This window comes from Pleuronectes platessa, chromosome 11, assembly GCF_947347685.1.
Source record: "Pleuronectes platessa chromosome 11, fPlePla1.1, whole genome shotgun sequence".
Classification (NCBI taxonomy): domain Eukaryota; kingdom Metazoa; phylum Chordata; class Actinopteri; order Pleuronectiformes; family Pleuronectidae; genus Pleuronectes; species Pleuronectes platessa.
In genome coordinates this window covers 24,069,713-24,083,235 of record NC_070636.1, presented here as the reverse complement: position 1 = coordinate 24,083,235, position 13,523 = coordinate 24,069,713, and the positions used below count along the sequence as shown (strand labels likewise).

Below are 13,523 nucleotides of genomic sequence, written 5' to 3'. Positions count from 1 at the left end.
TTAACCTGGACAAAAGGTAGAATCCTCGAAGTGTCCAGAAACAGAAATATACCAACGTGTTAGGTGTTAGGGTTATTTCTTGATTAAATACATATTAATGAAATGACCCACAAACAATATATGAGTTTTTTTCCCCTTAGTCTGTTCTAACTGAACACATTTCAATGGTTCCGCAAGTCGCAAACTTGTTAAGCAACATGTTAAAAGTCACGCCATGACGTCAGTAGATTTTCTAGCGAGGTCTATCATCTGTTCTATGTTAATGTTTGGAAGGTGACATTCTCACTTTGCATGGTTCTCAAAGAATCTGAAATATTTATTCCCTAGTATATGTACACATACTTGGCGAATAAAGCTGTTGACTTTATGTTTATTCCCATGATGTCAGTCAGAAGTCAAAAAGCAATCCAAATTAAAAGGCTCTGACTGTTCAGGCACAAACACACACAAACTCTGTGGCACTTACAGCTCTCTATCTCCAAAGTGCAGTTCTGCTCATCCAGTGGGTATCTGCGCAGGTCCATCATGCAGGCAGCTGTCGTGGTGATTCTAAAAAAGAAAGGTTTTAACTTGTAAACAGAATTCAGCAGAAATGTCAAGCAGGAACACTCTGGGGCCTCCTGTTTCCTTAAAGTCTGCATTTATCTGCACTCACTGGTGATTCAGTCAACACAGTAACGCATTCAAGTTTCAAAAGAGATAAACATTTCCTTTCCTGGTGCCTGCAGGAAAAACTTGACTTTATAAAGGACTGAACAATACAGTCAGTGTAGCCCTCAAGCACATGTGGCATCCCACTGCACATTTCCTATCTGCTCAGCCTTCAATCTGACAAATCCTTTTACACCTCGAGTGGAGCTGAACTATCTGTTTCTTTCCCATAATTGCCTTTGCACTGCTGACATCACTACTGCAGCTCCCCTCCCTTTGAAAAGCCTCCTGTTCAATCTTAATTACAACTGAGTAATTACGAATTAACACAGAAATCCAGGCAATCGGGTGGAACCCGTGACTTCCCCCCTTTGAAGTCTAACATCTGAAGGAGGAAACACTTCAGTTAGATCATTTAGAAATAGTTCCTGGTGGGGGTGGGGCTGCAGTCATTTAGTGTTGTAGGTCAGTCCAGGAGCAGAGGCAGACCCTCATATGACTGCTTATAGCTGCTGTCCAGTGAAAGGGGCAGTCGCCATAATCATTTGTTTAAAGCAGCAACACAATTCAAGCTCATCCCAGCTAACCGCTAAAGCCATCTAGTTACATTACATTTAATATGCTGTAATGGGAAAATAAATCCCAAGAGTTATGAACAAGCAATTCTCTTGTTGACATGCGGTTACAATCATTAAACGTGCACATTAGCCAACACGTAGGATATACAAGACAAATGATCCCTGCAGACCGAATATACATTAGAAAGAGGTGTGTATATAACACCAGAGTGTGTTCCTCACTAGAGGCAGTGAGGAAGAACCTGAGAAATAATGACATTTAAAAGATCCAAATCAAAGCGCTCTATGTCATCATGAACCCTTTTTATTTATAATGATGTCTTTCTGTAACACTACTATTAAATTCATAAGCATTATGAGTTCTTCAGTGTGATCAATGTATGCTTATGTCTGGTTTGGAAGAGCCTTGTGAGAGTGTACAACTCAAGGGCTTGATCTGTTCTATTGCTCTGGACATAAATGTCATGCAGAATGTGTGCGTGTTGGGCACCCACTTATGTTTAGACTCACGTTGGTCGGTCACACAAACGCTACCTGCTTACTTAAGACAGTGACAATGTGAATAGCTGCACCTGATTCTAGGACCAACATGTCCATGGGTGCTCAAATGGGCAGATCGTTTTTGCTATTTATACAACGTGGGTGCCTGAAGGGACAATGACAACAGTGCCATCATGGCGCCACTTTGAAATGCAAGGTCCAACATCATATACTGCCTGAGCAGGTTATGAGTTCCTTTTGGGATATGTTTGGCTACAAAGAAATGCTGTCCAATCACATGTGAGAGGTAGTGTACTCAGCACTGTGCTGTTTTTTCCTCCCACCCAGTCTCAGCTCTGATTGGCTCCAGCTCCCCATGACCCTCAAATGGATAAGGTAGCTAATGGATGGATGCAAGAGAAAAATATAGTTGGCCACTTCTAAGTTTCTCTGTGGTCTGTCGTTTGAATAGAAATATAAGCAAAATCCTGCAGCACAGCTGTTTTACGTCCGCTGATGTAAGCACAGAATCAGATTGGAAATGAATTGGAAGTAACTGGTGGATAGCATCTAGTCCTACTGTGATGTGCTTCAGCCATTAGTTCACGCTTGTTTGATTGTGTGAGAAAAATCGTGCAAACTAAAACACGTTTTCTTCTGAATAAGCTGAAAAACCAGCAATTTATCAGAGAAATATCAAGCAAAAGATTTTTGCATTACCTCTAACTTTCACTGCCAATGTCTTTACTAATGTTTAAAAGTTAACAAGAGTTCTGCCAGTTCCTTCCTGTTCAACTAATCATGACACTCCAGAGGGAAAGTGTTCCATTAAAACATATTGAGCTGAGTTATCCCACTGAGGCCCTAACTTTACTGATGTACTAGCATCTAATTACATGTGAAGTCAGGTGGGCTGTGTTGTAAAACGTAATACAAGCATTTGAATATTGATTTTGTTTCTGCTTTTGGTTACATCCATCAGTAAATTCTCAACGAACATCAGGGCGATGAACCCGAAAAGGCGCGCAACCGCTTTGGCACAGTCATTCAGAGTTAGGGATTTCAACTGAAATAAATGAGGGAAAATAGAAATCTAGTGCCTCTTGTGAACTGTCATCTCACTTTTCTATAAATATATATTACACAGATGAAGAGGACTTGCATGCTTACAAAAAATGCATCTGCGAGCAATGGAAATAAATATGTGAGTAGCGAGAGCAGGAGGTAAGCAACCAGATAAAAGTCTGACATTAGGCTGAATGCAAATATAATTTGATGACATCATGAATATGCTAATTTACATATTGGGGGTCCACAGATTTTACACCTCACCCTCAATTTACCAATAGGACAAGCAGTCCAAATGCTAAAAGGGTTTTCATTTATATAAATTAATCATAATGATGATGAAGCCCAGGACAATTGGTGTTTTACAGATATTTGTTGGGATGCGGAGCACCTAGTCTGAATACAGGACAAACCAGGATATCTGGTAAGCATTTAGTGTAGCTCTGGTCATCCTCACTCACAGGAACTGGGAGTAATTACAACATACAGTTAAAGGAACAGTGCAGGCATGAATACAAATGGCATGATTGTACTGCATCTTCAATAAAATGCATATATGAATATGGTTTAAAACAAGTGCAGGTACTGTACCTTTAAGGGTAAGAGAAAAGGGCAGACAAGTGTGACTTAGGAGCCAAAAAGAAAATCCACTAATGCACTGGTCACTTTCCCTGATCGTCGCTCTTCACTCTGCTGAGTGAGTGTTATGCTCCTCCTCCTCAGCTGGTGCAGTGACAGGAACTAAAAAGCCCTTCAACACATGAATATTCATCCTTTTCTTACCTTGTCGAGTATTCTTGGTCTGTCGACCCATGTCCTGGACACAGTGAGCACATTAGCCAGCGCTAGATGAATTATGAAGCAGGTGCACAGAGCATGGACTCTAAAAATAGAGTGTCAGTTTTATAACTGATCAGAAAGGACTGCAAATGTTGCATTTCCCACCTTTCATGGTCTGAATCATTGAGTCCTTACTAATGATCCATCACTTTCAAGTCGCACATTGACAGATCCTTAAAGTCTTGGTGCTGTGTAGCATTCTCCTTTACAAAACATTTTATGCAGAATATAAATGGCAATCGACACAATTTGGAAATGTTCTTAAATATGTTCTGAAATACAGGGCCAGTTACTCCTCTAATTGTAGATAAGATAAGATAAATCTTAGTTTATCCTGAAGGAAATTTTTCTATCAGATCTTTTTCCAAAGTTTCAATAACAATCAATCAATCAATCAAATATTATTAGTATAGCCCATATTCACAAATCACACATTTTCTCATAGGGTTTAACAAGGTGTGACATCCTCTGTCTTTAAACATTAACAAGAGTAAGGAAAAACTACCCAAAAAACCTTTTAAGTGAAAACACTGAGAGAACCTCAGAGAGAGCCACGTGTGAGGGAACCCTCTCCCAGGAGAATCATAGCCTCAAATAGTACAAAAAAAGATAAGTGAGGAGTAAAACTGTTTAAAAACTGTAATGCGGAGTAAGAGAGTACCAGTGCCTAAAAATACAACAGAATAAACTAAATACTAGAGTAAAACTGGGATAGTAAAAGTAAAATGGAAAATGACAAACGAGAAGTTCTATAGCACATTATGAATATAAATATTATTGCACACAATATTAATAATTCTGTACATTACAATAATTGGAAAAAATGTATCGCATATAAATCAATGAAAGTAATGTAATAAAGTACAGGTTGGAAGGTAATATTGCATGTGGTAATGCTAAAAAATATACATTGTGGTCCCAGTCTCAATAATTATCTGAGGGAAAACATGTCTATTATTTTATTCCTAAAAAATAAATCACTTGTTGTTGCCATACTGGTCTGTGAATACAGTAAAGTGTAGTTCTTTACTCTTATTGAGCTATTAGTATAAGTAGCACTGGGCTGCAAATACACCGTGTACCACACAAAATATAAACTGTATAGATGTAAAGAAAATATAAAAGGATATACATGAAATTGAACACTGGGAGTGTGGGGTTTGTTTTGCGTTTATATCTATATCTGTTTATACTATTTTGTACGTCTCTGGGGTTTGAACACAACTCAGTTCAACTTGTCACGTTCAAACCTGCTTTCTTGGGTTTAGGGAAATGTGAGTATTCAATATTTAAAAAGGCCTAATGAGTTTTGATGTTCCACCAAAACAGTAGAAGAAGAGAGGCTTTAGTTGTTTTTTGATTGCAGTGATTTTTGATTGCATTGATGTTGTCTGAGGCAGGCTGAAGAAGAGCGGCAGGTCAAACTGCCTTGGCCCAGTACATGGTGGCTGACAGCACAGTGAGACTATAATCACTTTTTTGCCCCTGTCAGTTATTCATGTTCAACCTAACATAATACCATCCCTCCCTTAATGGACTCCCAGTCACTGTCTACACTCTGGTGTACAAGTAGTACGGACAACATGTCCCACCTTCAAGTAGCAGTTAATTAGATCCTATTCCAAGGATTTGTAGATAGAGCTCCCCTTAAGTGCTGCACATATATACAAAGGTAGGTGCATCAGAATCAGGTACATTACATTGGTCCTTTCATCACCTCACATGGATAAGTGTTAAAAGTCCTGGACATTAGTTCAATCAACAATTTAAAATAGACCATTCTGGATTCTGATTCTCAGTTCGGGGTTACTATGCTGCAGGCGCCTCCGTACAGTAGTTAGGTGTCGTTTCTCTGTACTTGATGAAAATTGAGATGGCGACAACAACTTTTTTACATTTACAAATAGTTTTGCCCTGAAATGTGAATAAACTGGATTTTGGTAACTGGTGTGTCCGAAGATTTATACAGTGACCACTCTGACTTGTCCTGGAATTAAAACCAGGACTTTAAATGACAGCAACAATGGTTCCCCAGTACTTTGCAAAGATCAAGCAATGTTTAAATGTATCTATTATAATAATACACTTTATAATTACCAGGTGCTTCAAAAAAATGGTAAATGGTCTGTATTTTTCTAGTGTTTTTCTAGTCTTGATAACAACTCAAAGCGCTCTACAGAACAGCTTCACCACAAACTGCCATCAGGGGCAGTTTGGGGTTCAGTATCTTGCCCAAGGACATGCAGAATTGGGGAGACTGGGAATTGGAATCACCAACCTTCTGATTAGTTGACCATCCGCTCTACCTCCTGAGCCACAGCTATCTCTCATGAATCATATATATCTCTCCTCAGACCATTACAGGAAAAGTGAAAAGTCCTTAAACCATAAGTGGGTATATCAGTTGTCATGTACAATTAAATATAATGTACAGTCACATGTGAGCACCATTAGCACAGGCCAAGCAGAGCAGTCTAAACCTGACCGGTCTGTCTTTTTTCTTTCCGACAACAGCAATCCTCCATCAGTCAAAGCTCAACACGTCTGATCCGTGTGGCTTGTGGGACACCAATGACATATGTGTATGTGTTGAATGTCTTCTTTCCCAAATCAAGGTGTCCAGCCATTACCCACAGACATGTGCATGTGCCAGTCAGGGGAGAGGTCATTTTGGGAAACCTAAATATAGCTATTGTGTCAGCAGTGAGCACACTGGATGAATAATTGTGGGAGCCGGCAGGGGATAATGATTCTGCAGCATGCCAGTGTGAAATACTGAACATGTCCCAATTCTTTGGAAACTGTGAAAATATGAAGCCAGTGGAAAATTTTGAAAATATGTCAAAAACGATAATTTAAGGTTAAAGGAAGGGAGAAAGAAGTGATTAATTGGTGATTAAGTAGTGATTACATGCCATTAACAAATATTAAAATAAATATTGAATACATCAATATATGGATAATAAGTAACTAATGTCATTTAATGTAATCAGACTGACAGAATCCATATCCGATGTCTGTCAGTTTTACAGGTTGACATGTGCAACTTCAGTGTGCAAACAGGTTAAGAACCCATATGACTGGACTATGTATGGGCATGGGAAACTAAAGATTCAACTGTTCATCCACCCACTAATTCCACTAACTCTGCCTTACTTTCTGAATGTCGAATGCACATCTTGCGCCATCCATATCTTAACACTTGTTTTCCTGTACGTGGCATCTATTGCACTTCTGTCCGTCCTGGGAGAGGGATCCCTCACATGTGGCTCTCTCTGAGGTTTCTACATATTTTTACCCTGTTAAAAGGGTTTTTAGTAGTTTTTCCTTACTCTTGCTGAGGGTTAAGGACAGAGGATGTCACACCCTGTTAAAGCCCTATGAGACGAATTGTAATTTGTGAATATGGGCTATACAAATAAAATTTGATTGATTGATTGATTGACTTGGCATGTGTATTGTAAATTGCCCGAGGGAGAGAAGTGTCAAATTTGTTACAATTTATAGACACAATATGTTTAATAGAATAAACAGCCTACAAGCACTTGGCAGCAGTCTCTGGACTGACTTGAAAATGTCTTCTTGTACATCCTCGGATAAATAACTGCAGCGATAAACTACAGCACTGGTTAGCAACTGGGCAATAATATCTGTCCTGGCAGATCATTTTGATCATCTGATTGTTTTTACTTCACAATATTAGACTGAAAAAACATTTACAGCTGTCGTGGATGCTGATTTTGCTCAAGGACACAACATTTACTTCTTGTTTAGCAAGTTTTCTTCAAAATAAAAGCATAAGGTTAATTGCTTCAAGGCTTCATATCAAGCTGAATTACAGAGTTTTATTTTGAAAGGTCGTGATTCTGTGAGAACTCTAAAATAGCCGACATGAAAAACATTGAATTTAAAAAACATTGCAGATAAACCAGGTAGGGTGAACGCAAAGTTTTCTAATTTCACTCTGAACCATAGACTCTTTATAAAAAGCTCTGCACACAACATCCAGCACACAAACAATAAAAAGGGACAGTTTATTGTAGAGCTATTTGAGGAGGACTCACTAATGACACGGAAGTAGCCCCCGAGCATCAACACAAGCAAACAGACAGGTTTAGAATGAACACTGCCCGAGCCCATGGCCCAGAACCCATGGACATAAAGTTGACATCGGTCACAGCTCAGTAATGAAACTCTACCACAGTGTCCCTCCTGCCGGGCGGCTGACAGCGTGGTCAGATGGTGTTAACTCGCCTTATATCTGCTAGTTTCTGCTTTATCGACACATTCCCATGATGGGCATGTGGCTCACACCAGAGCTGAGAGTTTCCGAGCAGACAACAGGAACAAGTCGCACTTCCTGTTGACGTAAGAGAGCAAGCACCATCATTCTACAGTCTGAGGTCAGTCACAGATCATGACTGTTGTAGTTCAGCTAATTATGTAAAATCGGGGTAAAATTTTGTCAAAGCAGGTTTACTTTTTCTCGTTAAATATTTTCACCTGGAGACAAAAGATCCTCTCCATCAGAGCAAACTGGATCTATGGGGAGTTGAACAGAGGTGTGAGCTGAGTCAACATACATGTAGATGCCTCATAAAACTGTCCTCTACTAACGGATTGATTGAATGACAGCATATAGGCGACTGCTACGTGTTGAACTCACAGGCAGAAATGGAAATGGCGAGTGTATCAAGCTAACAATATGACCCTAAAAAGGAATGACAGTGTTTTGTCCGTTTTATGCATTTTCATCACTGTAATGTGTTCTCTCCTCTGAGGAACGGAAGTTCAAGGGCAGTATTAAAAGGGGGAGTAAAAAAAGAGGAGGGGGAAGGTGGTTAAGTAAGCTGGATGGAAAGAATGAAGAGGAAAGGAGAGAAATGATGCGGGCAGCCCACAAGGCCTATGTTCACTCAGCCATGAAGGCAGGGCCATCTAGTGTTGCTTTTGGACAAATGTAGCCACAGGTCTCTGTCCTTTTCAATGTGCTTGTTCCTGTTTGGGCCTAAGTGAAGGACTGTGAGTCTGTCCTGGTGTCCAGCCGTCCACACAGCGGTCAGACCTCTGCTCCCTGTTCTGCTGTCGCTCTCTGACTGACTCCTTAGATAAATCAAGGCTACCCATCTAAATATGAAATTGAACGCTGTGGGACTGTAACATAGCTGACTTTTCCCTTGTTTCCACAAAACAATTAATAATTTAAGTACGTAGAAGTTGGTCGGTTACTAATGTTATTATGGCTTTGTAGCAATTACATCATAATTAAAGAAATAAATCATCTTTAAATGTAACAAATTTGTGTGTGCTATGCCTGATTTTCCATGATGGACCTCTTAAAAAAGTACTATAGATAAGCTGATCAGTTTCATTAAATAAGAAATCTAAACCCTAAACTAACAGATAAACCTGGGTGTGTGAGCGAATGTCAAATATGTTTTATTTAAATCACAACTTCCAGATTTAAAAACACATATTTGTCAAACGTTTTGAGTTGATGATCAAATTGAAAATAGGTTAAGTAATATTTTTAAGTCAACGGCCAATTTATTTTTGCTTCATATTGATTTGTTCGGCAGCAGATCCCTCTCATCTTTGGTCAGTGAGGGAAAAGCGATTGAGAACATGAGGAGAACATAGTGAAGTCCATATAAAAACACATCCAACAACTAAAATGGTCATTGACGCTATAAACACTGAAACACTGTGATGCAAACTGTACAATCAAGAATCAAATGTCAGAATGTGTTAATAAAATGTGCAGCTTTACCTCAAAGCTAAAGAAACAGTGAAGTCCTCGTCCCTCTCATTCATCCTCATCCGTCTGACTTTGAACTCTGAGGACTGACTTATTGACAGTGGTCGGCTCACTGTTTCCTCAGTTAACATGAGACCAGAGGTGTAAAAAGTACTGAAATATTGTACTCAAGTAAAAGTACCTTTACTTTGATGAAATTTTACTTAAGAATAAGTAAAAGTACCCATCCAAAAATCTACTCAAGTAAAAGTAAAAAGTAGTTAATTTAAAATGTACTTTAAGTAAAAGTTACTTAGTTACTTCCAACAACTTGATGGGGGCCGCTCCTATACAGTGCAAAAAGGACAAGGGGTCATAAATCCAATCCAATAACAGTAATTTTGAATTAAAGGAGAATCTTTACATATATAAGTGCAATGACATTAAAAATGTCAAACACTAAACATTTAACATGTCAACACAACATTTAAGAAGTTCTGGGAGGACATGTCAAGACATGAACCACATGACAGCTAAAATAAAAAAGTTAAAATGCCACTGTCCCACTGTATATTTAAACTTTTGGTTAAACTTTGGTCCACCTTTAGAGCACTAGTCTACAAACTCTTGTTGAGTTTGAACAGCAGTGAACAGCATCCAGCACAGCTGAAGAGTCGCTCGCAGGCGGCCGAGGCAGGTAGGCCAGTAGGCTATTGAGTTTCAGGCAGTGTTGTGCATGAACGAGTTCAAAAGAACGCGTTCATTAAACACGTTCATTTTTATGAGAACGTTGAACTGAACGCAACTTAATGACAAATAATGAATTTGAACGGTGAACACGTTTATATTATCTGAGGTATTATCTAAGTAAAACGTAACGGAATGTTTTCCTTCTCCTGAGGAGAGACGCTGTCTAAATCGAACGCTTGCACCATGTCGTTGCGATCGTTGTTGTGTTTATTTGAAAATAAAGCAGTCTTACAGGGAAAAATACCGTCTGAAAGTTACAATTCCGTTTTTGTGGAAAATCATTTGAAAAAATAAATAAAGGGGGGGGGGGGGGGGGGCGCCAGGAGTGAAGCTTGCATAGAGCGCCAAATGTTCTAGGGCCGGCCCTGTCTAGCGCAGGGATTCTCAAACTGTGTGGTGCGGAGGCATAACAGGTGGGGCGCGCGACCGGGAGGGGAAAATGCGGGGCGGAACTAATATTATAGTCAAACTAATGTTTTGACGTCCGCATCTCTTTAACGGCAGAGCAGTAAACAAATCGCTCTTTCGCCGTAGCCAGGGGTCGGAACCCGCGGCTCTTCAGCCGCTCTGCAGTGGCTCCCTGTGCAGTGTTCTGCATGTCGCGCATATTTTTCGCGAACAGTGAACTTTACGATAAGTTTTCATATGTTGAACATGCATGTTAGGGAATCGAATCCACTCTATGCAGCATCTACCACTGCAGTGAGAATTGCATTGCGCCCTGAACTATGTTTTTTTTTTTACTCAGTAACGGATGTAATTTTCAATGTAGCGAAGTACAATACTTCAGTCAAAATCTACTTAAGTAAAAGTAAAATTACCCATTTCAAAAGCTACTCAAAAAATTACAAAGTACACAAAAAAACCACTCAATTACAGTAACGTGAGTAAATGTAATTCGTTACTTTACACCTCTGCATGAGACCCACTTCATCAAAGCTGTGCTCGGCTGTAGCGAGCAGGACCGTGTGTGCAGGGTGTGTACAGCGGGAGAGGCTGTGTAAATGTTTCCCCAGCTGGTTTTCCCTAAACGTTCAGGAGCAGATGCACACAGAGCAACACTTGCCCTCTGATAGGAGTCATATGAGGAATCTACTCCATGCTAATCTGCTGCTGCTGACCACAGTCCAAAATGTTCTTATAAGTACACATGGCCGGAAATCATATTCTCACTAGGATCTGTTGGTGTTGAGAAAATGTGACTAAACTCATTTGTTGCTCCTCTTCGTAAAAATCTTTTCAGTTTTGAAATGCCATATTCTTTAATCTTAAACATTTACTATACATGACAAAACCTAGTTCCAACTTTACTAGAGGATTGGTAGAGGCACTGCACCGTAACTGCAAACCCCTATGCCAGTGATTCTCCCAGGGAGTGCATCAAGCATGCAGCTGCACCAACCCATGAGCACATTTTGTCTTTCTCCGTCTTCAGCTCTCAAATATTTTGTAGCTCTAAAGTTTCAGTCCTATATTCCTGTTTATATTTTTTAAATAGGAACTACATCAAAGATCACTTCCCTACAGTTAGCTCTGTTTGAGCTGCCTTAGGTCAATGACATTTCCTGCTGCTGCTCTTCCAAAGTAAAGTATTGGCCCACCAGTGGGAGCCTTTTATCGTGATGCAGGTGTTAGGCAATGTGATTTGTTTGTTGCTGTTTAAGTGGAGATTTGTTAATGGTGCTAGTCTTCAATGAAAACAGATCTGCACAATGGGATATGGACATCAGTGGCCTTGCTTACCCTGTTGTCTTGCTCTGATGGACTGTGTTTGTTGACAATTCCTCTAGATATTTAGCCTGCTAGGAGTCTAGTCTAGAAGGCAATATGTTGGGGAGCCTCATTCTTCGTGTCTTTGAGGAGTTCTCAGTGATGCTAACAGCAGAATTAACGCTGAGTTGTCTCTGGTTTCTGGCTTTGCTCTGGGTTCCAAAATGTGTGTGAACGGAAGACTGGGCTGCAAGTTGTGTAGTGTGAATTCAATTGAACTAACAACTGCTTACTTCCCATACCTACCACTTAATGGTGCAATATGCATGACAGGGCTACACAGTTCAGACTGGGAGCAGCTCTCACCTGAGACCGTAGAGCACAGTTCCATCCGGGTGCAGTCGGATCATTCGGTTCTTCACTGTCACCCCATGGACAAAGGACTTCTTGTCATTAATGAAGTAGGTGTCAGGGACCCACAGCTGGTCTGCCACTCGGTTGTCCAGGGTGAGGTTAAGAGGGATGCCTGTGTAGGACAGACGCTTGTCTCTCCAGGACTGCTGGAAGTACATGGTGATGGTATAGTCCTGTAGAAATGACATGGTGTGAGAGGAAGGTTAGCACATCGACATGCAGATGAATCAGATCCAGTGCAATGTACTGCGTGTTGTAAGTAAAGCTTTTGAATGAGTATTATCATGTAGATGCTTCCATGAGGCCAAATTATGTAAAACAATTAAATCAATCATCAGTCAATTATGCAGACATTCAGACCTACCTTCTATCATCTACTACCACTACAGTCCAATGCTGCTTGTTTCAAGTATATTGAAACGATCAGTAACTGTCTGTTCTTGAATACTCAAATCTTGGAAAAGGCTCCAATCTGTCATCCTCAACTAAAGCCTGAACTGCAAATCGAAATTACACTTTTTTTTAAAGAAACATGTCAAAGAGCTACAATGTGAAATGCAGAGAAATATCATGTGTATCCACTTCACAGCTTGTGTTCCTGCTCTTTTGCCTTTATTTTATTCTTTGCAAATCAAAGTTTTCTCCTTTTGCTTCTGAAGTTCCAACTTCTTGATGGTTTCCTCAAGTTGTGTTATCGAACCGAGCTGAGACTCAGTCATGTTCAGGTTCATTTAGTCGCTCTCACTGACTGATTGAAGGATTGGTTTGCTCTGCCAACAAACCACCAGGCTGATTGTGAATCAAGCTCTGGAAAATTGTCAATACTATTATGAAATTTCCCAGTTTGTAGTTTTGTGGACATACGAAAGCTCGCAGTGAGTCAGTAGAGAGTGTGCAGTGTGGAGGTTGCAAGCTTTGGCAACACATTGAGAGAGAAAGGATGACTGTGTGCCATGATTCACAGTCTGAGCTGTCAGGGGGCGGAGTGCCACAGCTTTCCATTCAGTCTGCGCCATCTTTCCCAAAATGACTTGTTCCAGCCTCAGCACAGACTGCAGAGATGGATTATGTTTTGCGACGTCAGTCCTCATTAAGCAGCGGGAACAGCCACCGGCATGCTCGCTCCTATATACCACTCATTTCAAAATAAGTGCAGTGGTCTTTCAATGAGCCGAGATGACATTGTCGACAGGCAATCATGTTTTTTCTAAAAAAGCCACAGTTATACGAGTGGATTTTCGTGTGACTGGTGAAAAGTTTGTTGACTCTATTTAGAAGATTAAAGTGCATGGAGC

The 13,523-nt window shown here is 40.2% G+C and overlaps 1 protein-coding gene across 5 annotated transcripts in view; it reads right to left on the bottom strand.

The window, feature by feature from the left end:
* The window catches only part of gabrb1 (gamma-aminobutyric acid type A receptor subunit beta1), a 47,914-nt gene that overhangs the window by 11,196 nt on the left and 23,195 nt on the right, over nucleotides 1-13,523 (bottom strand). For all 5 annotated transcript variants that reach the window (XM_053434488.1, XM_053434489.1, XM_053434490.1 and 2 more), the window contains 2 exons: nucleotides 12,181-12,401; nucleotides 467-549 (listed from right to left, as the gene is read on the bottom strand). In XM_053434488.1, coding sequence (XP_053290463.1) covers nucleotides 467-549; nucleotides 12,181-12,401 — 304 coding nt within the window. The remainder of the gene's footprint in view (nucleotides 1-466; nucleotides 550-12,180; nucleotides 12,402-13,523) is intronic.